This window comes from Petromyzon marinus, chromosome 80 (assembly GCF_048934315.1).
Source record: "Petromyzon marinus isolate PM22_M1 ecotype Great Lakes invasive population chromosome 80, UKy_Petmar_22M1.pri1.0, whole genome shotgun sequence".
NCBI lineage: Eukaryota > Metazoa > Chordata > Hyperoartia > Petromyzontiformes > Petromyzontidae > Petromyzon > Petromyzon marinus.
In genome coordinates, this window is record NC_133746.1 from 9,910,680 (window position 1) to 9,934,696 (window position 24,017).

The following is a 24,017-nucleotide window of genomic DNA, read 5'->3' on the forward strand; positions in this document are numbered from 1 at the left end:
TTGACCCCGGTCTATATGTGTGTTGACACGGGTCTGTATGTGTGTTGGCACGGGTCTTTATGTGTGTTGACACGGGTCCATATGTGTGTTGACCCCGGTCTATATGTGTGTTGACACGGGTCTGTATGTGTGTTGGCACGGGTCTATATGTGTGTTGACACGGGTCCATATGTGTGTTGACACGGGTCTGTATGTGTGTTGACACGGGTCTATATGTGTGTTGACCCCGGTCTATATGTGTGTTGACACGGGTCTATATGTGTGTTGGCACGGGTCCGTATGTGTGTTGACACGGCTCCATCTGCGCGCGTTGACACGGCTCCATGTGCCTGCGTTGACACGGGCCCGCGCATGCCTTGACGACTTGGCTGCAGGTGCACGCGATCTCCCCCCCCCACCGCCCTCCCCCCATTCTTGCCGGATCCCCGGCACCACCGTCGCCGCCCGCCATGCACCGCTGCGGCCAGTGCGAGTACAGCACCAGCTACCGGGGCCACATGGAGGTCCACCGCAGGAAGCACACGGGCGAGAAGCCCTTCAAGTGCGCCGCGTGCGACAAGTCCTTCGTCCACCTGGGCCACCTCCACCGGCACCAGCGCTCGCACTCGGGCGAGAAGCCCTACCGGTGCGACGCGTGCGGCAAGACCTTCACGCAGTCGGGCAACCTGCACAACCATCGGCGGATCCACACCGGCGAGCGGCCCTTCAAGTGCGCCGTGTGCGGCAAGGCGTTCAGCCAGACGGGCAACCTCCACAACCACCTCATGACGCACATGGAGGAGAAGCCGTACAAGTGCGCCGTGTGCGGCAAGGCGTTCACGCGCACCGGCAACCTGCACAAGCACCAGACGATCCACACGGGCGAGAAGCCGCACGAGTGCTCGCTGTGCGGCATGGCGTTCTCCCAGCCGGGCACCCTGCACCGGCACCACCGCACCCACACGGGCGAGAGGCCCTACCGCTGCACGCTGTGCGGCAAGGCGTTCACGCAGTCGGGGACGCTCACCAAGCACCAGCGCGTCCACCGGGAGGAGAACGCCGTTCACGCGCACTTCCTGGACGGCGGCGGCGGCGGCGGCGACGGCGACGACGGCGACGGCGACCACGGCGGCGTTGCGACGAGGTTCCCCCGCATGAAGCAGGAGCCCGAGGGAAGCCCCGGCCTCTACGGAACGTCGCCGCCGCCGTCACCGAAGTCGTCGCCGCCGCCGACGCCGACGGCGTCGCCGTGCGGGGCGACCGTGAAGCACGAGGAGGAGGAGCTGGAGGAGGAGGAGGAGCTGGAGGAGGAAGAGGAGGAGGTGGAGTCTAACGGGGGCTCTGACCTCGTCGCCGTGAAGCGAGAGAGGGCCGACCATTAGCGGGAGCCGCGCTGCTCCGCTCCCCGTCAGGGCCCTGGATCAAACCACCGTCGTCATCATCACACACCGCACCATCGTCACACACCGCACCATCGTCACACACCGCACCATCGTCACACACCGCACCATCGTCACACACCGCACCATCGTCACACACCGCGCCATCGTCACACACCGCCAAAGCGTTGGCCCGCGGTTCAGAATGTTCCCTCCAAAATCCGCATCCTTCACCTCGCCCGCTTCATTCCAACTGGGCTCCCCTCTTCCTGAGCCTGCTCTGTACAGAACTTCGTCGCGACTGCTTGGCATCAACGGTACCCCACAGCACCCCATCCCACACCACCCCACACCACCCCACACCCTACCCCAACACCACCCCACACCCTACCCCAACACCACCCCACACGCACAGTCTCCCGGAGGAGCGCGCGGGGGCGGCTGCACGCGACGCTGAACCGAGAGAGTGAGAGAGCAGAGGAGGCGTGGGGGGGGGTGAAGAAACTACCGCGGGATCCTCTGCGCGAGGAATTGAAACGCGCGGCCGCGTCCACGTCGGGTAAGACTCGTTGGGGGGGGGGGGGGGGCTGGACGTACCGACGCGACAAGTCCCACCGCACGGACGCACGCCCGCGCCCGCACTTCGCAGCTGCGTCGCCGTTTTGAGTGACGGTCGATGTCAGAAAGCCTCGCCGCCGAATCTCGAGGCTATCCCTCCCGCCGCCGCCGCCGCCGCCGCCCTCCCTCCATCGTCTTCGGTGAAGGTGGTGGTCCCGGGCTTCGGTCGGGGGAGGTTCCATCGGAGGGAGAGGGAGGAGGAGGAGGAGGGGGCGGAGCGTGCCGTGGCGGGACTGTCCGGAGAGCCTGGCCCCGCGCTCGCCCGTCGGGTCCACCGCCGACGTGGTCGGTGGCGACGTTTTCTGAACCGCTTTCGGTGGGCTCGGCCTCGAACGTTGCCTGCTCGGGGGTGACGGTCGGCCGTGGTCGTCGCGGGCGATGGAACACGAGCACGGGCCACCGTTCTGGACGCTTCCTCCCTTGCGAGGGCGCGGGGGGGGACAACCGGCACGCGCTCCTGTCGCGGGGTTCGACGCGGAAACGCGTCGGGCGTTTCGCGACGTCGTTGGAACGGCGACGTCGGTCTGTGCGCGTGTTTGTTGCGGCGCTGCCACTCCACAGCAGCAGCGGCGGCGGCCGTTGGCGTACGTACGGTGCGGAAGACGGTCATCGGGCGAGCGTGCGCACGCGCCCGTTCATCCTTCCGCGGGCCAATGCGGTTATTTTGTTGTTGTTTTTTATTATGTTCATTCGTTCAGCCGTACGGTTTACTCTGCAGCCAGGCACTTTTTTTGTATTTTGGTTTAGTTTTTTCTCTTTCGGGAAAGATTAATTCTGTAAACGAAAAAAATCCTGCGGGGTGGGGGGGGGGTGGGTGGTCAGTTCATTATTTCGATAGAATTTATGGTTTGTTACGTCCCCCCTCCCCCCCCCCCCCCCACGTGCAATATTTATCCTACGTCCAGATTTCGCTACGAGGTAGCAGCAGCAGCAGCAGTCCCACCGTGCGCTTGCCGTTTGCCTCGATCAACACAGGGGGGACTACATAGCTGACGGCGGGCGGCTACTGAAAGGGTCAATCGTTCCGCCAGACAGATAGACAGACGAGATTTGTCACGTAAACAAAACGCCAGTTAGTTACTACTCTAGTGTAGTGTATAGCGTAGTGTAGTGTATAGCGTAGTGTATAGCGTAGTGTACAGCATAGTATATAGCGTAGTGTAGTGTATAGCGTAGTGTCTAGTGTAGTATACGACTTGAGCCCACCGGTGTGTTGGCGAGTAAATCCATTGTATCTGTCCGTCGACTTGATCACCCCCCCACCAGCTTGCTGTGCTGCCATGTCCCCGCAGCCGCGCATTGCCTCGCTATTCATATACGCGCCCCGCGCCCCACGCCCAGGTCAGAGTCGGAATATTTCTTTCTACTGGAGGAGGAATCCGATGCGCCGTGAAGCTCTCTTTTGCTCACAGATGTCCAGTAGAAGGCTGCACGGGGATAAGAAGTTTACAACAACGAGACGGTTACAAATCAACAACAACAACAGCAACACGACGGTGGTGCAGAGTACAAGTAAGGTAAACAAATTTGCCCCAAATAAAAAAAACCACGAACACATAAATCGTCACCGTCCTTAAACCAGGCAAAGCCCACCGAGCCCCTCAACTTAATTGTCAGAAGCGACCTGGCCGGCTGTCGCGATAGCGCAAGGGAGTGGCTCACCGTGTGTTACGGACCCATGTGGTCATTGCGTTCGTGCACGTGTGCACAACTCTTTTTTTTCACGCTTGCACATCCGAGCCGTGCCAGCACGGCACGGGGTTTTGTCTTGCCATGTCGGAACAGAACGGGGAATACGCCAGCCTCGCAAGAAGATAACGTCTGGACTGTGACTCCGGTTGGGTGGGTGGGGCCAAGCAGGGCCAGGGGTGTGTGATGTCGATACATGGACGAACCGAGTGGCCACGTACGCGCGTCTTCACGCATCGCGAACAGCGCGTGACCTCGACCCCGCGGAGAGCCGATAGCTTGCGTGCGTGCGTGCGTGCGCGCTGTACGACAATGGGGAGCGGTAGTGGTAACGGTTAGCGCTACGCTGCGCTACGAACCTGGCGACCCGGGGCTAGGGCTGAACGATTTGGGGAAAATATCCAATTGCGATTTTTCTGACAGATATTGCGATTTAATTTGCGATTAGTTATTTTTTAAGTCAAGCTTCAGTGTGTAATAGATTTAAAACATGTGATGGGGCATTACCACGTGATACCTTCAAAATATGAACTGCTCTATACTAATGCAAGGATAAAATATATTAATTGCTTCCAACATGTATTTATTAAAATGTTTTAATTGAAATAGAACAATCAAACATACAACAATCGTTAAGTTAAATAAAGTTATAATAATAAAATAATAAAAATTCCAACAAGAAAGCAACAGGACTTCAGCAAATCGCAAAAAATCGCAGCCTTTCGCGATTTTCTAATCGCATTGTTTCAAATTGCGATTTAGATTCGAAGTCGATTCATCGTTCAGCCCTACCCTGGGCGCTCGTTCCGCGAGTGAACCCCACGATACCTCGTCAGCGAGGAGCCATCGTCGTCATCGTCACGCCAACTCCGCTCGTCATCCTCGCCGTACGCGATGTGTTTACGCGTGAAGGGGGGGGGGGGGGTGGTGGGCGGTCGCGACGTTGTGATCTTAGTTCTGGTGGTTTTCATATTCCTGTGGTCTTTCGGTAAAGTCACGTAGATAGGGTCAAAGAAAAGAACGTAAAAATAACAAACAAAAAAACACGACGTTTCGATCACAACGCAAGCGGTCGTCACCAGGAAAAGGGGGGTTAGCTTCCAAAGGCAAACTGTTTCTAAAGGTTTGAAATGGGCGGAACCCAAATGTCGGCAGCATGGGCGGGGCAGCCAATGTTAATGTGAGTGGTGGGGCAGCGGCTGCGTCGGTGGTGGGTTTTCCACCAATCAAAAGGGCTACCAGGTAAAAATTAAATAAATTAGCATGTTAATGAGAATAGGGTTTTCCCACTTTTTTCTGGCAAGAAAACAGTCGTGTTAAGATGCTGAAACGCCAAATTGAAACCTTTTACAAGTGTTGAGGAGTTCCCGACGACGACTCGGGAGACGGCTTGGAGGTTAAGGGCTTTCGCCGTAAGTTTATTATGCAGTGAGGGAAAAAAGTATTTGATCCCCTGCTGATTTTGTACGTTTGCCCACTGACAAAGAAATGACCAGTCTATAATTTTAATGGTAGGTTTATTTGAACTGTGAGAGACAGAATAACAACAAAAAAATCCAGAAAAACGCATGTCAAAAATGTTATAAATTGATTTGCATTTTAATGAGGGAAATAAGTATTTGACCCCCTCTCAATCATAGAAAATCTGTGGAGGGAGCTGAAGGTTCGAGTTGCCAAACGTCAGCTTCGAAACATTAATGACTTGGAGAAGATCTGCAAAGAGGAGTGGGACAAAATCCCTCCTGAGATGTGTGCAAACCTGGTGGCCAACTACAAGAAACGTCTGACCTCTGTGATTGCCAACAAGGGTTTTGCCACCAAGTCATGTTTTGCAGAGGGGGTCAAATACTTAATTCCCTCATTAAAATGCAAATCAATTTATAACATTTTTGACATGCGTTTTTCTGGATTTTTTTCGTTGTTATCCTGTCTCTCACCATTCAAATAAACCTACCATTAAAATTAAAGACTGATCATGTCTTCGTCAGTGGGCAAACGTACAAAATCAGCAGGGGATCAAATACGTTTTTTTTTCCCCCTCACTGCAGTTATTCAAATAACACAAGGGTGTAACGACTCCCAGGGGTTAGGGGTCCTACACTGAGGAGTCCTGGTCCCAGCCCGGCTAGCTCCGGTCGCTCTCGCGTCGGATCGGGGACCCTGCCAACTCCACCGACCGGAGAGAGAGAGAAGCACCTCAATCGGCTACCACCGGTTTCTCTCCAGACTCTCCACTCGATCCCTCTCGCTACCCGTGGCTCCCTCTTTCCACGCGTTGCCCCGCAGTGACCCCGCTTTTCGTCACGGCGTCCTCCTTAAATACTCGAGGAGGCGTGACGTCACCGAGCCGCCCAAGCGCGTGACGTCATCGCGCTGGACGGCACGCGTGACGCCACGCCCCCATTTTACTCCTCTGCGCAACAACAACAAAAAATCGCGTCTGCATTCTGACCGCAGTAACTCGTGGCCAGAACGCAAACACACAAAAAAAAACCACAACTCTTGACAATATCTGTGGCATTGTCCTTGAGACTGATTGGTCCACACCAGAGACAGCTTTCTTTAGAGCCCAGTCTCAAAACGGCGTTAGACCAGAGGACGCCAGAAGGGGGACAACCTATTCCCATGAGACTTTGGTATTGGCGAAGGAGGTCCCATGATGTATCATGTTAACGTGAGATCGCCGAGCCTCCTCCATGGCGAGCGCGCCACGTTTATTTTTTGTCGTATTTGTGTTATTTTACCGTGAACCTATCCACGTGAAAATTTCGATTTAAAGCTTTCGTGACTGCAAGGATTCATCTTCTTTGGTTCTTTCGGTAAAGTCACCACCACGTAGGAATGAGAATGAAATAATAAATGGATAAAATAACACGATAAAATTCTCAGGACGTTTCGGCCACAGCACGAGTGGCCTTCTTCAGGTGAAAGGAACAGACCTGCCGGGACGACAGAGCTTATTGTGTTATTAATTTATTATTTTGTCCACGTGACTTTACAGAAAGACCCAAAGAATACGGATTCCTGCAGTGACGAAAGGTTTAAGTGAAGATCTGGTGGTTTTGTTTGTTTTTACAACCCCCACACACACACACAATTTTGCCTCTCTCGTCAGCTGTTGTACAAAACGACGACTGGGCTGGGCGAGAAACGAGTTGGCGACACACGAAACGCCTCGGCGCGGGACGGCGGACGGGGAAGGGATCCCCGCATTGAGTCGTCAAAAACATTTTTTGTGACCGCTCGTGGAATGGTCTCGGGCTAGGGGGGCGGGTGGAGGGGAGAGGTGGGCGACACTGAACTCTCTCTGTGTCTCTCTCTGTCTCTGTGTCTCTCTCTGTCCGTCTCTCTGTCTCTCTCTTTCTGTCTCTCTCTGTCTCTCTCTATCTCTCTCTTTGTCTCTCTCTCTGTCTCTCTCTCTCTGTCTCTCTCTGTCTGTCTCTCTCTGTCTCTCTCTCTGTCTCTCTCTGTCTCTCTCTCTGTCTCTCTCTCTGTCTCTCTCTCTGTCTCTCTCCGCCTCTCTCTCTGTCTCTCTATCTGTCTCTGTCTCTCTGTCAGTTTCTCTGTCTCTCTCTCTGTTTCTCTCCGCCTCTCTCTCTGTCTCTCTCTATCTGTCTCTCTGCCTCTGTCTGTCTGTCTCTCTGTCTCTCTCCGCCTCTCTGTCTCTCTCTGCCTCTGTCTCTTCGCCTCTGTCTCTCTGTCTCTGCCTCTCTGTCTGCCTCTGTCTGTCCCTCTCTCTTACCCCGAGCTCTCAATACTCTGATGGTGGCGTTATCTTTGAGTTGTGCGCCTTTCAGCGTCATCTGGTCCAACACCGTGTGAGACCGGGCTCTAAGAAAAGCCGTCTCGGGTGTGGACCAATCAATTTCAAGGACGGTGCCAATACATTATCAGGGTTGTCTTTTTTGTTTGCATTTTTGACCGCAGGTGTTGTGGTGAATGCGAGACATAATCCTTTGTGTAAAGGTGTCCGTTTTGTTGCCAGGTAAAAGGGTAAAAACCCTATTACTACTAGGATGTCCAATTTTTATTTAAAGCTTTCGTGACTGCAGGGTAGGACCAACACCTCGGCCGTGGCAGGTCACTGTTATAATTCAGTAGGCTCACATGACATTGACTTCTGCAAGACAGAGGTTCTTTGCAAGCCATCTGGCTACCATGAGAGATTCGTTCATGAGGCTATCCACGCACAAAAACACAGAGACAATTTCAACCGAGAAGATGGATTCTGGCTTAGCAATCATTGGAAGGATTTGATAAAAAAAAATTCGGGTCTTAATTCATTGTTCACGCTTACGGTGGCTTTCAGACCGCATCCATTATTTTTCGTCTCCCCCTCCTCCTCTATACGGAACATAGATGGACTCGTCCATCTGAACAAACTGTCAAATCGCTCTCCGTGGTTGCGAACGTTAAAAAAAAAAATAACCGGCCAGTTTTTTTCAGATTTTCTTGCTGTGGTTTTCACACCCGATGACGATTGCTTCCTGTGTTGCAGTCGGAACGCCGTGAGAATGTTATCGTTTTGTATTTTTAGTATCTCATTGTTTCCCTATCTACGTGGTGACTTTACCGAAAGAACGAAGAATACTATGATGTCATTATTTAGCTGCCGTCGTTTAACTTTAAAACCCTGACCCCACCCCCCGGCTTCAATTGATTGGCCGTGGTTTGCCGTGGCGCAGTCGATGTTGCACTCCCGCACGCGACGGCGCTGTGACCCACCGCGCGTCCCACACATTTGTGAGTCCGTTCCATTTTGTTTTTGCGCGGCCTTTTTCTTTATTAAACAAATTATTTTGGAGTCGGTTTCGTCGGACGGTGTTTTTTTTTTTTTGTTTTCTCCCGCTCGGTTCTGAAAGTATACTATGCTCTACTATACACTATACACTACACTATACACTACTATACACTACTATACACTATACTATACACTACACTATACTCTACTATACACTACACTATACACTACACTATAAACTACTATACACTACACTATACACTACTATACACTACACTATACTCTACTATACACTACACTATACACTACTATACACTACACTATACACTACACTATACTCTACTATACACTACACTATACACTACACTATACACTACTATACACTACACTATACACTACACTATACACTATACTCTACTATACACTACACTATACACTACACTATACACTACTATACACTACACTATACACTACCATACACTATGCACTGCCATACACTATACACTACACTATACACTACTATACACTACACTATACACTACTACACTACCATACACTACCATACACTACTACACTACCATGCACTACCATACACTATACACTACCATACACTATGCACTACTATACATTACACTATACACTACCATACACTACTACACTACCATATACTATACACTACCATACACTACTATACACTACACTATACACTACTATACACTACACTACTATACACTACTACACTACCGTACACTATATACTACCATACACTACTACACTACCATACACTACCATACACGAAACACTACCATACACTATACACTACTACACTACCATACACTATACACTACTATACACTACACTATACACTGCCATACACTATTACACTACCATACGCTATACACTACTATACACTACACTACTATACACTACTACACTACCATACTCTACCATACACTGTACACTACCATACACTATACACTACTATACACTACACTATACACTACTACACTACCATACACTATATACTACCATACACTACACTATACACTACTACACTACCATACACTACACTATACACTACCATACACGACTACACTACCATACACTACCATACACTACTATACACTACGACACGACCATACACTACACTATACACGAGTACACTACCATACACTACACTACTACACTACCATACACTACACTATACACCACCATACACTACTACACTACACTATACTCTACCATACACTACACTATACGCTATTACACTACCATACACTACACTATACACTATTATACACCACGACTATACACTACATTATACACTACTATACACTACTACCATACACTACACTATGCACGACACTATTATACACTACTATATACTACACTCTTATACACGACACTACTACACTACCATACACTATACACTACACTACTATACACCGCACTATTATACATTACATTACACTACACTCTACCATACACTGCACTGTACCACTTTACTACATTGAGAACTCGTTTCTTTAGAACAAAGGAGTTGCCCGCAGTTTTTCAATGGGAGTTGCATTTCCCAGGGAGAGGGGATTTCTTATGAAACTGAAAATAAAATATATTTTTGTTATTGTTACCAAGTAACAATAGAAGGGTTCTAACCCACGACCTCCTGCACACCAGGCGAGGTAGTCAACATCTCCTAGCCACCGTGATGATGATGATGAGAGAGAAACGCAGACTCCACATATACAGCAGTAGCAGCAGGCATCGTCAGGGTCGGGGTCGAACACACGACCTCCTGCACACCAGGCGAGGTAATCAACATCTCCTAGCCACCGTGGTGATGATGAGAGAGACGCAGATTCCAAATCTACAGCAGCAGCAGGCATCGTCAGGGTCGGGATCGAACCCACGACCTCCTGCACACCAGGCGAGGTAGTCAACATCTCCTAGCCACCGTGGTGATGATGAGAGAGAGACGCAGACTCCAAATCTACAGCAGCAGCAGGCATGGTCAGTGGTCGGGATCGAACCCACGACCTCCTGCACACCAGGCGAGGTAGTCAACATCTCATAGCCACTGTGGTTTATGGCGCAGGTGCTGTACTTGAAACGGCTGCTGAAGTTGAAATGTTGAGTTGCATTGTGTTAAACCAGGTGAGAACTCGAGAGAGGAGGATACAGAGACTCAAGAGTGAGCGGGTAAGTGAATGAGTGAGTGGTTCAATGGGTAAGTGAATGAGTGAGCGGCCGAGTGAGTGATTGGTTGAATGAGTGGGTAAGTTAATTAGTGTGGTTCAATGGGTAAGTGAATGAGTGAAAGGCTGAGTGGTTGAGTGGGTAAGTGAATGAGTGAGCGAGTGGTTGAATGAGTGGGTAATAAGTGAGCGGCTAAGTGAGTGAGTTATTGGTTGAATGAGTGGGTAAGTGAATGAGTGAGTGGGGGAGTGAGTGGTTGAATGAGTGGGTAAGTTAATGAGTGGGCGGCTGAGTGAGTTATTGGTTGAATGAGTGGGTAAGTGAATGAGTGTGCGGGAGTGAGTTGTTGAATGAGTGGGTAAGTGAATGAGTGAGCGGCTGAGTGGGTGAGTGATTGGTTGAATGTGTGGGTAAGTGAATGAGTGAGTGGGTGAGTGAGTGGTTGAATGAGTGGGTAAGTGAATGAGTGAGTAGCTGAGTGGGTAAGTGAATGAATGAGCGGCTGAGTAAATGAGTGGTTGAACGAGCGGGTAAGTGAATGATTGAGCGGCTGAGTGAGTGAATGATTGGTTGAATGAGTGGGTAAGTGAATGAGTGGTTGAATGACTGGGTAAGTGATAAGTGAGTGAGTGGTTGAATAGGTAAGTGAATTAGTGGATAAGTGAATGAGTGCGTGGTTAAATGAGTGGGTAAGTGAAGGAATGAGCGGCTGAGTAGGTGAGTGAGGGGTTGAATGAGTGGGTAAGTGAATGAGAGCGGCTGAGTGAGTGGTTGAATGAGTGGATAAGTGAATGAGTGAGTGCCTGACTGAGTGAGTGGGTAAGTGAATGAGAGCGGCTGAGTGAGTTAGTTATTGGTTGAATGAGTGGGTAAGTGAATGAGTGAGTGAATGACTGGGTAAGTAATAAGTGAGTGGTTGAATAGGTAAGTGAATTAGTGGGTAAGTGAATGCGTGCGTGGTTAAATGAGTGAGTGGCTGAGTGAGTGGCTGAGTGAGTGAGTGAGTGGTTGAATGAGTGGGTAAGTGAATGAGAGCGGCTGAGTGAGTGAGTTATTGGTTGAATGAGTGGGTAAGTGAATGAGTGAGCGGCTGAGTGGATGAGTGAGTGGTTGAATGAGTGGGTAAGTGAATGTGTGAGTGGTTGACTAAGCAAGTGAATGAGTGAGCGGCTGAGTGGGTGAGTTAGCGGCTGAGTGAGTGAGCGGCTGAGTGGGCGAGTGAGCGGCTGAGAGGGCGAGTTAGCGGCTGAGTGGGCGAGTTAGCGGCTGAGTGGGCGAGTGAGCGGCAGATCGGGCGAGTGAGCGGCTGAGTGGGCGAGTGAGCGGCTGAGTGGGCGAGTGAGCGGCTGAGTGGGCGAGTGAGCGGCTGAGTGGGCGAGTGAGCGGCTGAGTGGGCGAGTTAGCGGCTGAGTGGGCGAGTTAGCGGCTGAGTGGGCGAGTTAGCGGCTGAGTGGGCGAGTGAGCGGCTGAGTGGGCGAGTGAGCGGCTGAGTGGGCGAGTGAGCGGCTGAGTGGGCGAGTTAGCGGCTGAGTGGGCGAGTTAGCGGCTGAGTGGGCGAGTGAGTGGCTGACTGGGCGAGTGAGCGGCTGAGTGGGCGAGTTAGCGGCTGAGTGGGCGAGTGAGCGGCTGAGTGGGCGAGTGAGCGGCTGATCGGGCGAGTGAGCGGCTGAGTGGGCGAGGGAGCGGCTGAGTGGGCGAGTGAGCGGCTGAGTGGGCGAGTGAGCGGCTGAGTGGGCGAGTGAGCGGCTGAGTGGGCGAGTTAGCGGCTGAGTGGGCGAGTTAGCGGCTGATCGGGCGAGTGAGCGGCTGAGTGAGCGAGTTAGCGGCTGAGTGGGCGAGTTAGCGGCTGAGTGGGCGAGTGAGCGACTGAGTGAGTGAGTGGGTTCATTCAATCGTAGCCACATCCGCACACTCAGACCGCGAGATTTGGACCTCGCAGCTTCGTGGTCAGCGTTCCATAGTCCTGGAACTCAGCTACCCATATACCCACTCACCCACCCACTCACCTACTCAGCGGACCCTCGGCCTGGAACTCATCTACAGACTTGCTTACTTACTTACCCACTCATTCACCTACTCACCCATCCACTCACCTACCCACTCACCTACTCAGCGGCCCATCGTTCTGGAACTCATCTACACACTCGCTCACCTACTTACCCACGCATTCAGCAAGTGAATGAGTGAGCGGCTGAGTGGGTGAGTTAGCGGCTGAGTGAGTGAGCGGCTGAGTGGGCGAGTGAGCGGCTGAGAGGGCGAGTGAGCGGCTGAGTGGGCGAGTGAGCGGCTGAGTGGGCGAGTGAGCGGCTGAGTGGGCGAGTGAGCGGCTGAGTGGGCGAGTTAGCGGCTGAGTGGGCGAGTTAGCGGCTGAGTGGGCGAGTGAGCGGCTGAGTGGGCGAGTGAGCGGCTGAGTGGGCGAGTGAGCGGCTGAGTGGGCGAGTGAGCGGCTGAGTGGGCGAGTTAGCGGCTGAGTGGGCGAGTGAGCGGCTGAGTGGGCGAGTGAGCGGCTGATCGGGCGAGTGAGCGGCTGAGTGGGCGAGTGAGCGGCTGAGTGGGCGAGTGAGCGGCTGAGTGGGCGAGTGAGCGGCTGATCGGGCGAGTGAGCGGCTGAGTGGGCGAGTGAGCGGCTGAGTGGGCGAGTGAGCGGCTGAGTGGGCGAGTGAGCGGCTGATCGGGCGAGTGAGCGGCTGAGTGGGCGAGTGAGCGGCTGAGTGGGCGAGTGAGCGGCTGAGTGGGCGAGTGAGCGGCTGAGTGGGCGAGTTAGCGGCTGATCGGGCGAGTGAGCGGCTGAGTGAGCGAGTTAGCGGCTGAGTGGGCGAGTTAGCGGCTGAGTGGGCGAGTGAGCGGCTGAGTGAGTGAGTGGGTTCATTCAATCGTAGCCACATCCGCACACTCAGACCGCGAGATTTGGATCTCGCAGCTTCGTGGTCAGCGTTCCATAGTCCTGGAACTCAGCTACCCATATACCCACTCACCCACCCACTCACCTACTCAGCGGACCCTCGGCCTGGAACTCATCTACACACTCGCTTACCTACTTACCCACTCATTCACCTACTCACCCATCCACTCACCTACCCACTCATCCAACCACTCACCTACTCAGCGGCCCATCGTTCTGGAACTCATCTACACACTCGCTCACCTACTCACCCATCCACTCACCCACCCACCCACTCACTTACTCAGCGGTCCACCGTTCTGGAAATCAACTACACACTCGCTCACCAACTCACCCACTCACTCACCCACACACCCATCCACTCACCCACCCACTCATCCACCCACTCACCTACTCAGCGGTCCACCGTTCTGGAACTCAGCTACACACGAGCTCACCTACTCACCCACTCACTCACCCACTCACCCACCCACTCACTCATCCGCTCACCTACTCAGCGGTTCCTCGACCTGGAATTCCCATACCCACCCGCCCACCATCATCACCACCACAATCATCATCGCCATCATCATTACCACCATCATCACCACCATCACACAAAAATATCCTGATTATTTTCATGCCTACACACGATCATCACCATCATCATCACCACCATCATCATCATCACCACCATACATCAATTTTCTGATTCAGATTCTGTTCATGCCTACACACGATTATCATCATCACCATCATCGGCAGCAGCACCATCACCACCACCATCATCCTCATCACCACCACCACTATAATCATCACCATCACCACCAACATTATCACCGCCATCATCATCACCACCATCATCACCATCATCACCTCCATCACCACCACCATCATCACCACCATCACCACCATCACCACCAGAACCATCAGCACCACCATCACCACAACCATCACCACCATCACCACCATCACCATCACCACCATCACCACCACCATCATTATCACCACCATCAAAATCACCACCATCAACACCACCATGATAATCATCACCATCACCACCACCAACATTATCACCACCATCAAAATCACCACCATCATTATCCCCACCATCAAAATCACAACCATCAACACCACCATCATAATCATCACCACCACCATCGTCACCGCCATTATCATCACCACCATCATCACCATCACCACCTCCATCACCACCACCATCATCATCACCGCCATCATCATCATCACCACCACCATCACCACCGCAATCACCACCACCATCACCACCACCATCACCACCATACATCACATTTCTGATTCAGATTCTGTTCATGCCTACACACGGTTATCATCACCACCACAGTCATCACCGCCATCATCATCATCACCACCACCACCATCATCACCACCACCATCATGACCACCACCACCATCATCACCACCACCACCACCATCATCACCACCACCATCATCATCACCATCACCACCACCATCACCACCACCATCACCACCACCATCATCACCAGAACCATCAGTACCACCATCACCACAACCATCACCACCATCACCACCACCACCATCACCACCATCACCATCACCACCATCATTATCACCACTTTCAAAATCACCACCATCAACACCACCATCATAATCATCACCACCACCATCACCACCATCACCACCAGCGAAACGTCGTACTCAAACTGTAAATGTGGATTAACTCTTCAACACACCGGTGGGCTGAAGTAGTGAATTATTTGTCTTTTGTCAACGTGACACTTTTCTTTGCTGATTGTCCGTGTCGGGTGGTGGAGGGTTACGACACATTTATAAATAAACGCGATCTAACCCAAAAACCTTTATTATGAATAATATTGGTCGCGAAAGCCTACGTGTTAAACTGATCACCACCATACATCAATTTTCTGATTCAGATTCTGTTCATGCCTACACACGATTATCATCATCACCATCATCGGCAGCAGCACCATCACCACCACCATCATCATCATCATCACCACCATCATCATCACCACCACCACCACCATCACCACCATCACCACCATCATCATCACCACCATCACAACCACCATCACCACCATCATCACCACCATCATCACCATCACCACCACCATCATCACCACCACCATCATTATCACCACCATCAAAATCACCACCATCAACACCACCACCATAATCATCACCACCACCATCATCACCGCCATCATCATCATCATCACCATCATCACCATCACCAACTCCATCACCACCACCATCATCATCACCGCCATCATCATCACCACCACCATCACCACCACCACCATCACCACCATCACCACCATACATCAATTTTCTGATTCAGATTCTGTTCATGCCTACACACGATTATCATCACCACCATCGTCATCACCGCCATCATCATCACCACCATCACCACCACCATCATCACCACCACCACCATCATCACCACCATCACCACCACCACCACCATCATCACCATCACCACCGCCAGCACCATCACCACCATCACCACCATCATCACCAGAACCATCAGCACCACCATCACCACAACCATCACCACCATCATCACCATCACCACCATCACCATCACCACCACCATCATTATCACCACCATCAAAATCACCACCATCAACACCACCATCATAATCATCACCATCACCACCATCATCACCGCCATCATCATCACCACCACCACCATCATCACCATCACCACCTCCATCACCACCATCATCACCACCACCACCACCATCATCACCACCACATCACCACTACCATCATCACCACCATCACCACCATCACCACCATCATCACCATCACCACCATCACCACCACCATCATCACCACCATCATCACCATCACCACCATCACCACCATCACCATCATCACCACCACCATCTTCACCATCACCATCATCACCACCACCATCTCCACCATCACCACCACCATCTCCACCATCACCATCATCACCACCACCATCATCACCACCACCATCACCACCATCACCATCACCACCATCATCACCACCATCACCACCATCACCATCATCACCATCACCATCATCACCACCACCATCACCACCATCACCATCATCACCACCACCATCACCATCACCACCATCACCATCATCACCATAATCACCACCACCATCACCATCATCACCACCACCATCACCACCACCATCACCACCACCATCATCACCACCACATCACCACCACCACCATCACCACTACCATCACCACTACCATCATCACCACCATCACCACCACCACCATCACCACCACCATCATCACCACCACCACCATCACCACTACCATTATCACCACCACATCATCACCACCATCACCACCATCACCATCATCACCATCACCACCATCACCATCACCACCATCATCACCACCACCACCATCACCACCACCATCACCACCATCAGCATCATCACGACCATCACCACCATCATCACCACCATCACCATCATCACCATCATCACCACCACCATCACCATCATCACCACCATCACCATCACCACTATCTCCACCATCACCATCACCACCACCATCACCACCATCACCATCACCACCACCATCACCACCACCATCACCACCATCACCACCACCATCACCACCATCACCACCATCACGATCATCACCACCATCACCACCATCACCATCATCACCACCACCATCACCACCATCACCACCACCACCATCACCACCATCACCATCAGCACCATCACCACCATCACCACCATCACCATCATCATCACCACCATCACCACCATCACCATCATCATCACCACCACCATCACCATCACCACCATCACCACCACCATCATCACCATCACCACCATCACCACCACCATCACCACCATCACCACCATCATCACCACCACCATCACCATCATCACCACCATCACCACCACCATCACCACCATCACCATCATCACCACCACCATCACCACCACCATCACCACCACCATCACCACCATCACCATCACCACCATCACCATCATCACCACCACCATCACCATCATCACCACCATCACCACCACCACCACAATCACCATCATCACCATCATCACCACCACCATCACCACCACCATCACCATCATCACCACCACCACCATCATCACCATCATCACCACCACCACCATCATCACCATCATCACCATCACCACCATCACCACCATCACCAGCAATATTCTCAATCTGACATCGGCTTTGTGGGAAGCCGCCGGGCTGGGCGCGCGCGTGACGTCACGCGCGCGCGCCGCTCCCCGTGACGTCAGCGAGCAGCGAGCGGGAGGAGACAGAGAGAGACGTCTCTCTGTCTGTCTCTCTCTCTCTGTGTGTGTCTCTCTCTCTGTGTCTCTCTCCGTGTCTCTCTCTCTCTGTCTCTCTGTGTCTCCGTCTCTCTCTCTCTCTCCGCGCGGTGTCGCCAACGCCGTTGCACGCGAGGCGAAGGGCCATAAAGGGAAGAGGCGGAGCGAGCCCAGTCGAGCGACAAACAGCAACGGAATTCGTTGCGGCCACCACCACCACCGCCGCCGCTGCTGCTGATTGCAGAGGGCCAAGGGCTCCAGCCAAGCGCTCCCAGCCACCCCCCTCTCGACACCCAAAGCCCCGTTCGTCTGCCGCAATCCAAGGGGCTCATCTCGACACCCCAAGCCCCGTTCGTCTGCCACAATCCAAGGGCTCATCTCGACACCCCAAGCCCCGTTCGTCTGCCACAATCCAAGGGCTCATCTCGACACCCCAAGCCCCGTTCGTCTGCCACAATCCAAGGGCTCATCTCGACACCCCAAGCCCCGTTCGTCTGTCCAGGGCTCATCTCGACACCCCAAGCCCCGTTCGTCTGCCACAATCCCAGGGCTCATCTCGACACCCCAAGCCCCGTTCGTCTGCCACAACCCAGGGCCCGTCTTGACACCCCAAGCCCCGTTCGTCTGCCACAATCCCAGGGGCTCATCTCGACACCCCAAGTCCCGTTCGTCTGCCACAATCCCAGGGGCTCCTCTCGACACCCCAAGCCCCGTTCGTCTGCCCAGGGCTCATCTCGACACCCCAAGCCCCGTTCGTCTGCCGCAATCCCAGGGGCTCATCTCGACACCCCAAGCCCCGTTCGTCTGCCACAATACAAGGGCTCATCTCGACACCCCAAGCCCCGTTCGTCTGCCACAATCCAAGGGCCCCTCTCGACACCCCAAGCCCCGTTCGTCTGTCGCAATCCCAGGGCTCATCTCGACACCCCAAGCCCCGTTAGTCTGCCACAACCCAGGGGCTCATCTCGACACCCCAAGCCCCGTTCGTCTGCCCAGGGCTCATCTCGACACCCCAAGCCCCGTTCGTCTGCCGCAATCCCAGGGGCTCATCTCGACACCCCAAGCCCCGTTCGTCTGCCACAATCCCAGGGGCTCATCTCGACACCCCAAGCCCCGTTCGTCTGCCACAATCCCAAGGGGCTCCTCTCGACACCCCAAGCCCCGTTCGTCTGCCCAGGGCTCATCTCGACATCCCAAGCCCCGTTCGTCTGTCCAGGGCTCATCTCGACATCCCAAGCCCCGTTCGTCTGCCACAATCCCAGGGCTCGTCTCGACACCCCAAGCCCCGTTCGTCTGTCACAATCCCAGGGCTCATCTCGACACCCCAAGCCCCGTTCGTCTGCCACAATCCAAGGGCTCATCTCGACACCCCAAGCCCCGTTAGTCTGCCCAGGGCTCATCTCGACACCCCAAGCCCCGTTCGTCTGCCACAACCCAGGGGCTCATCTCGACACCCCAAGCCCCGTTCGTCTGCCACAACCCAGGGGCTCATCTCGACACCCCAAGCCCCGTTCGTCTGCCACAACCCAGGGGCTCATCTCGACACCCCAAGCCCAGTTCGTCTGTCCAGGGCTCATCTCGACACCCCAAGCCCCGTTCGTCTGTCCAGGGCTCCTCTCGACACCCCAAGCCCCGTTCGTCTGCCGCAATCCCAGGGGCTCATCTCGACACCCCAAGCCCCGTTCGTCTGCCATAACCCAGGAGCTCCTCTCGACACCCCAAGCCCCGTTCGTCTGCCGCAATCCCAGGGGCTCATCTCGACACCCCAAGCCCCGTTCGTCTGCCACAATCCCAGGGGCTCCTCTCGACACCCCAAGCCCCGTTCGTCTGCCACAATCCCAGGGCTCCTCTCGACACCCCAAGCCCCGTTCGTCTGCCGCAATCCCAGGGGCTCCTCTCGACACCCCAAGCCCCGTTCGTCTGCCACAATCCCAGGGCTCCTCTCGACACCCCAAGCCCAGTTCGTCTGCCGCAATCCCAGGGGCTCCTCTCGACACCCCAAGCCCCGTTCGTCTGCCACAATCCCAGGGCTCATCTCGACACCCCAAGCCCAGTTCGTCTGCCGCAATCCCAGGGGCTCCTCTCGACACCCCAAGCTCCACGCGTGGGCCGCAATCCAAGCGCGTCGCACAAAGCCTGGTCAGTCGCCGGCATTTGCCGAGGGAGGGATGGGAGGGGTCGGTCTATGTTCGATGTGGGCGGCCTGGCCAAGCGGCCCTCGACTGGAGGGCGTTCGTGACATACAAACGCGCACACGCGCGCACACGAAAAAAACAAACCAAGAGCTTCACAGCTCATCGGATTTTGACCCCCACCAGCAGCGCGTGCGTGCGTGCGTGCGCGCGTGCGCTCGGCTTGGAGAGCGGTGGCGCGGCGGTTAGCGCGGCTGCGCTGCGATCCTGGCGACCCGGGTTCGATTCCCGCTCGCGACTGCCAGCACCGGGTGACGATCATCGCTGAATCGGGCCCTGGGCCTCCCCTAGGTCGACTCGGCCTCAACTGAGTAGCTGGTGTAGCGGTGCAGTGTCGCGAACGTCGCTAGCACCGGGGGAGACAAAGGCGGCCGGGCGTGGTGCTGGCCACCCACCCCCCTCTGTGTGTGCCACAGTGCCGGTAGCCTTCATAGGTTGCTGCTGCTACTCGCTACTAACAGCACTTGCCCCTGCAGTCTGTTAGAGGCTACACGGGGGATCTGTGTCTGTGTGTGAGGTGCCAGCTAACAGCACTTGCCCCTGCAGTCTGTTAGAGGCTACACGGAGGATCTTTGTGTGTGAGGTGCCAGCTAACAGCACTTGCCCCTACAGTATGTTAGAGGCTACACGGGGGATCTTTGTCTGTGAGGTGCCAGCTAACAACACTTGCTCCTACAGTATGTTAGAGGCTACACGGGGGATCTTTGTCTGTGTGTGAGGTGCCAGCTAACAGCACTTGCCCCTGCAGCCTGTTAGAGGCTACACGGGGGATCTTTGTGTCTGTGTGTGAGGTGCGAGCTAACAGCACTTGCCCCTACAGTATGTTAGAGGCTACACGGGGGATCTTTGTCTGTGTGTGAGGTGCCAGCTAACAGCACTTTCCCCTGCAGCCTGTTAGAGGCTACACGGGGGATCTTTGTCTGTGTGTGTGAGGTGCTAGCTAACTGCACTTGCCCCTGCAGTCTGTTAGAGGGTACACGGGGGATCTTTGTCTGTGTCTGTGTGTGAGGTGCTAGCTAACAGCACTTGCCCCTGCAGTCTGTTAGAGGCTACACGGGGGATCTGTGTCTGTGTGTGAGGTGCCAGCTAACAGCACTTGCCCCTGCAGTCTGTTAGAGGCTACACGGAGGATCTTTGTGTGTGAGGTGCCAGCTAACAGCACTTGCCCCTACAGTATGTTAGAGGCTACACGGGGGATCTTTGTCTGTGTGTGAGGTGCCAGCTAACAGCACTTGCCCCTGCAGCCTGTTAGAGGCTACACGGGGGATCTTTGTGTCTGTGTGTGAGGTGCGAGCTAACAGCACTTGCCCCTACAGTATGTTAGAGGCTACACGGGGGATCTTTGTCTGTGTGTGAGGTGCCAGCTAACAGCACTTTCCCCTGCAGCCTGTTAGAGGCTACACGGGGGATCTTTGTCTGTGTGTGTGAGGTGCTAGCTAACTGCACTTGCCCCTGCAGTCTGTTAGAGGGTACACGGGGGATCTTTGTCTGTGTCTGTGTGTGAGGTGCTAGCTAACAGCACTTGCCCCTGCAGTCTGTTAGAGGCTACACGGGGGATCTGTGTCTGTGTGTGAGGTGCCAGCTAACAGCACTTGCCCCTGCAGTCTGTTAGAGGCTACACGGGGGATCTTTGTCTGTGTGTGAGGTGCCAGCTAACAGCACTTGCCCCTGCAGTCTGTTAGAGGCTACACGGGGGATCTGTGTCTGTGTGTGAGGTGCCAGCTAACAGCACTTGCCCCTACAGTATGTTAGAGGCTACACGGGGGATCTTTGTCTGTGTGTGAGGTGCCAGCTAACAGCACTTGCCCCTGCAGTCTGTTAAAGGCTACACGAGGGATCTGTGTCTGTGTGTGAGGTGCCAGCTAACAGCACTTGCCCCTGCAGCCTGTTAGAGGCTACACGGGGGATCTTTGTCTGTGTCTGTGTGTGAGGTGCTAGCTAACAGCACTTGCCCCTGCAGCCTGTTAGAGGGTACACGGGGGATCGTTGTCTGTGTCTGTGTGTGAGGTGCCAGCTAACAGCACTTGCCCCTGCATCCTGTTAGAGGCTACACGGGGGATATTTGTCTATGTGTGTGAGGTGCTAGCTAACAGCACTTGCCCCTGCAGCCTGTTAGAGGCTACACGGGGGATCTTTGTCTGTGTGTGTGAGGTGCTAGCTAACAGCACTTGCCCCTGCAGCCTGTTAGAGGCTACACGGGGGATCTTTGTCTGTGTCTGTGTGTGAGGTGCTAGCTAACAGCACTTGCCCCTGCAGCCTGTTAGAGGGTACACGGGGGATCGTTGTCTGTGTCTGTGTGTGAGGTGCCAGCTAACAGCACTTGCCCCTGCATCCTGTTAGAGGCTACACGGGGGATATTTGTCTGTGTGTGTGAGGTGCTAGCTAACAGCACTTGCCCCTGCAGCCTGTTAGAGGCTACACGGGGGATCTTTGTCTGTGTGTGTGAGGTGCTAGCTAACAGCACTTGCCCCTGCAGCCTGTTAGAGGCTACACGGGGGATCTTTGTTTGTGTCTGTGTGTGAGGTGCCAGCTCACGGCAATTGCCCCTGCAGTCTGTTAGAGGCTACACGGGGGATCTTTGTCTGTGTGTGAGGTGCTAGCTAACAGCACTTGCCCCTGCAGCCTGTTAGAGGCTACACGGGGGATATTTGTCTGTCTGTGTGTGAGGTGCCACCTAACAGCACTTGCCCCTGCAGTCTGTTAAGAGGCTACACCGGGGATCTTTGTCTGTGCCTGTGTGTGAGGTGCTAGCTAACAGCACTTGCCCCTGCAGTCTGTTGCAGGCTACACGGGGGATCTTTGTGTCTGTGTGAGGTGCTAGCTAACAGCACTTGCCCCTGCAGTCTGTTAGAGGCTACACAGGGGATCTTTGTGTCTGTGTGTGAGGTGCCAGCTAACAGCACTTGCCCATGCAGTCTGTTAGAGGCTACACAGGGGATCTTTGTCTGTGCCTGTGTGTGAGGTGCTAGCTAACAGCACTTGCCCCTGCAGTCTGTTTGAGGCTACACGGGGGATCTTTGTCTGTGTCTGTGTGTGAGGTGCTAGCTAACAGCACTTGCCCCTGCAGTCTGTTAGAGGCTACACGGGGGATCTTTGTGTGTGAGGTGCTAGCTAACAGCACTTGCCCCTGCAGTCTGTTAAAGGCTACACGGGGGATCTTTGTCTGTGTGTGAGGTGCTAGCTAACAGCACTTGCCCCTGCAGTTTGTTAGAGGCTACACGGGGGATCTTTGTGTGTGAGGTGCTCGCTAACAGCACTTGCCCCTGCAGTCTGTTAGAGGCTACACGGGGGATCTTTGTCTGTGTCTGTGTGTGAGGTGCCAGCTCACGGCAATTGCCCCTGCAGTCTGTTAGAGGCTACACGGGGGATCTTTGTCTGTGTGTGAGGTGCTAGCTAACAGCACTTGCCCCTGCAGCCTGTTAGAGGCTACACGGGGAATCTTTGTCTGTGTCTATGTGTGAGGTGCTAGCTAACAGCACTTGTCCCTGCATTCTCTTAGAGGCTACACGGGGGATCTTTGTGTCTGTGTGTGAGGTGCCAGCTAACAGCACTTGCCCCTGCAGTCTGTTAGAGGCTACACGGGGGATCTTTGTCTGTGTGTGAGGTGCTCGCTAACAGCACTTGCCCCTGCAGTCTGTTAAGAGGCTAAACGGGAGCTCTTTGTCTGTGCCTGTGTGTGAGGTGCTAGCTAACAGCACTTGCCCCTGCAGTCTGTTACAGGCTACACGGGGGATCTTTGTCTGTGTCTGTGTGTGAGGTACTCGCTAACAGTACTTGCCCCTGCAGTCTGTTAGAGGCTACACAGGGGATCTTTGTCTGTGTGTGAGGTACTCGCTAACAGTACTTGCCCCTGCAGTCTGTTAGAGGTTACACGGGGGATCTTTGTCTGTGTGTGAGGTACTCGCTAACAGCACTTTCCCCTGCAGCCTGTTAGAGGCTACACGGGGGATCGTTGTCTGTGTCTGTGTGTGAGGTGCCAGCTAACATCACTTGCCCCTGCATC

At 53.8% G+C, this 24,017-nt stretch overlaps 2 protein-coding genes across 2 annotated transcripts in view; both read left to right on the forward strand.

Annotated features, from left to right (window-relative positions):
- Positions 1 to 8,469, forward strand: part of LOC116957671 (uncharacterized) — a 29,960-nt gene extending 21,491 nt beyond the window's left edge. The window contains exon 3 of the mRNA XM_076057354.1: positions 485 to 8,469. Coding sequence (XP_075913469.1) covers positions 485 to 1,361 — 877 coding nt within the window. The 3' untranslated portion in view covers positions 1,362 to 8,469. The remainder of the gene's footprint in view (positions 1 to 484) is intronic.
- LOC142907675 (uncharacterized) overlaps positions 2,035 to 24,017 on the forward strand; it is a 28,587-nt gene continuing 6,604 nt past the window's right edge. The window contains exons 1-2 of the mRNA XM_076057292.1: positions 2,035 to 2,141; positions 17,975 to 19,961. Of these exons, the coding sequence (XP_075913407.1) occupies positions 2,035 to 2,141; positions 17,975 to 19,961 (2,094 nt within the window). The remainder of the gene's footprint in view (positions 2,142 to 17,974; positions 19,962 to 24,017) is intronic.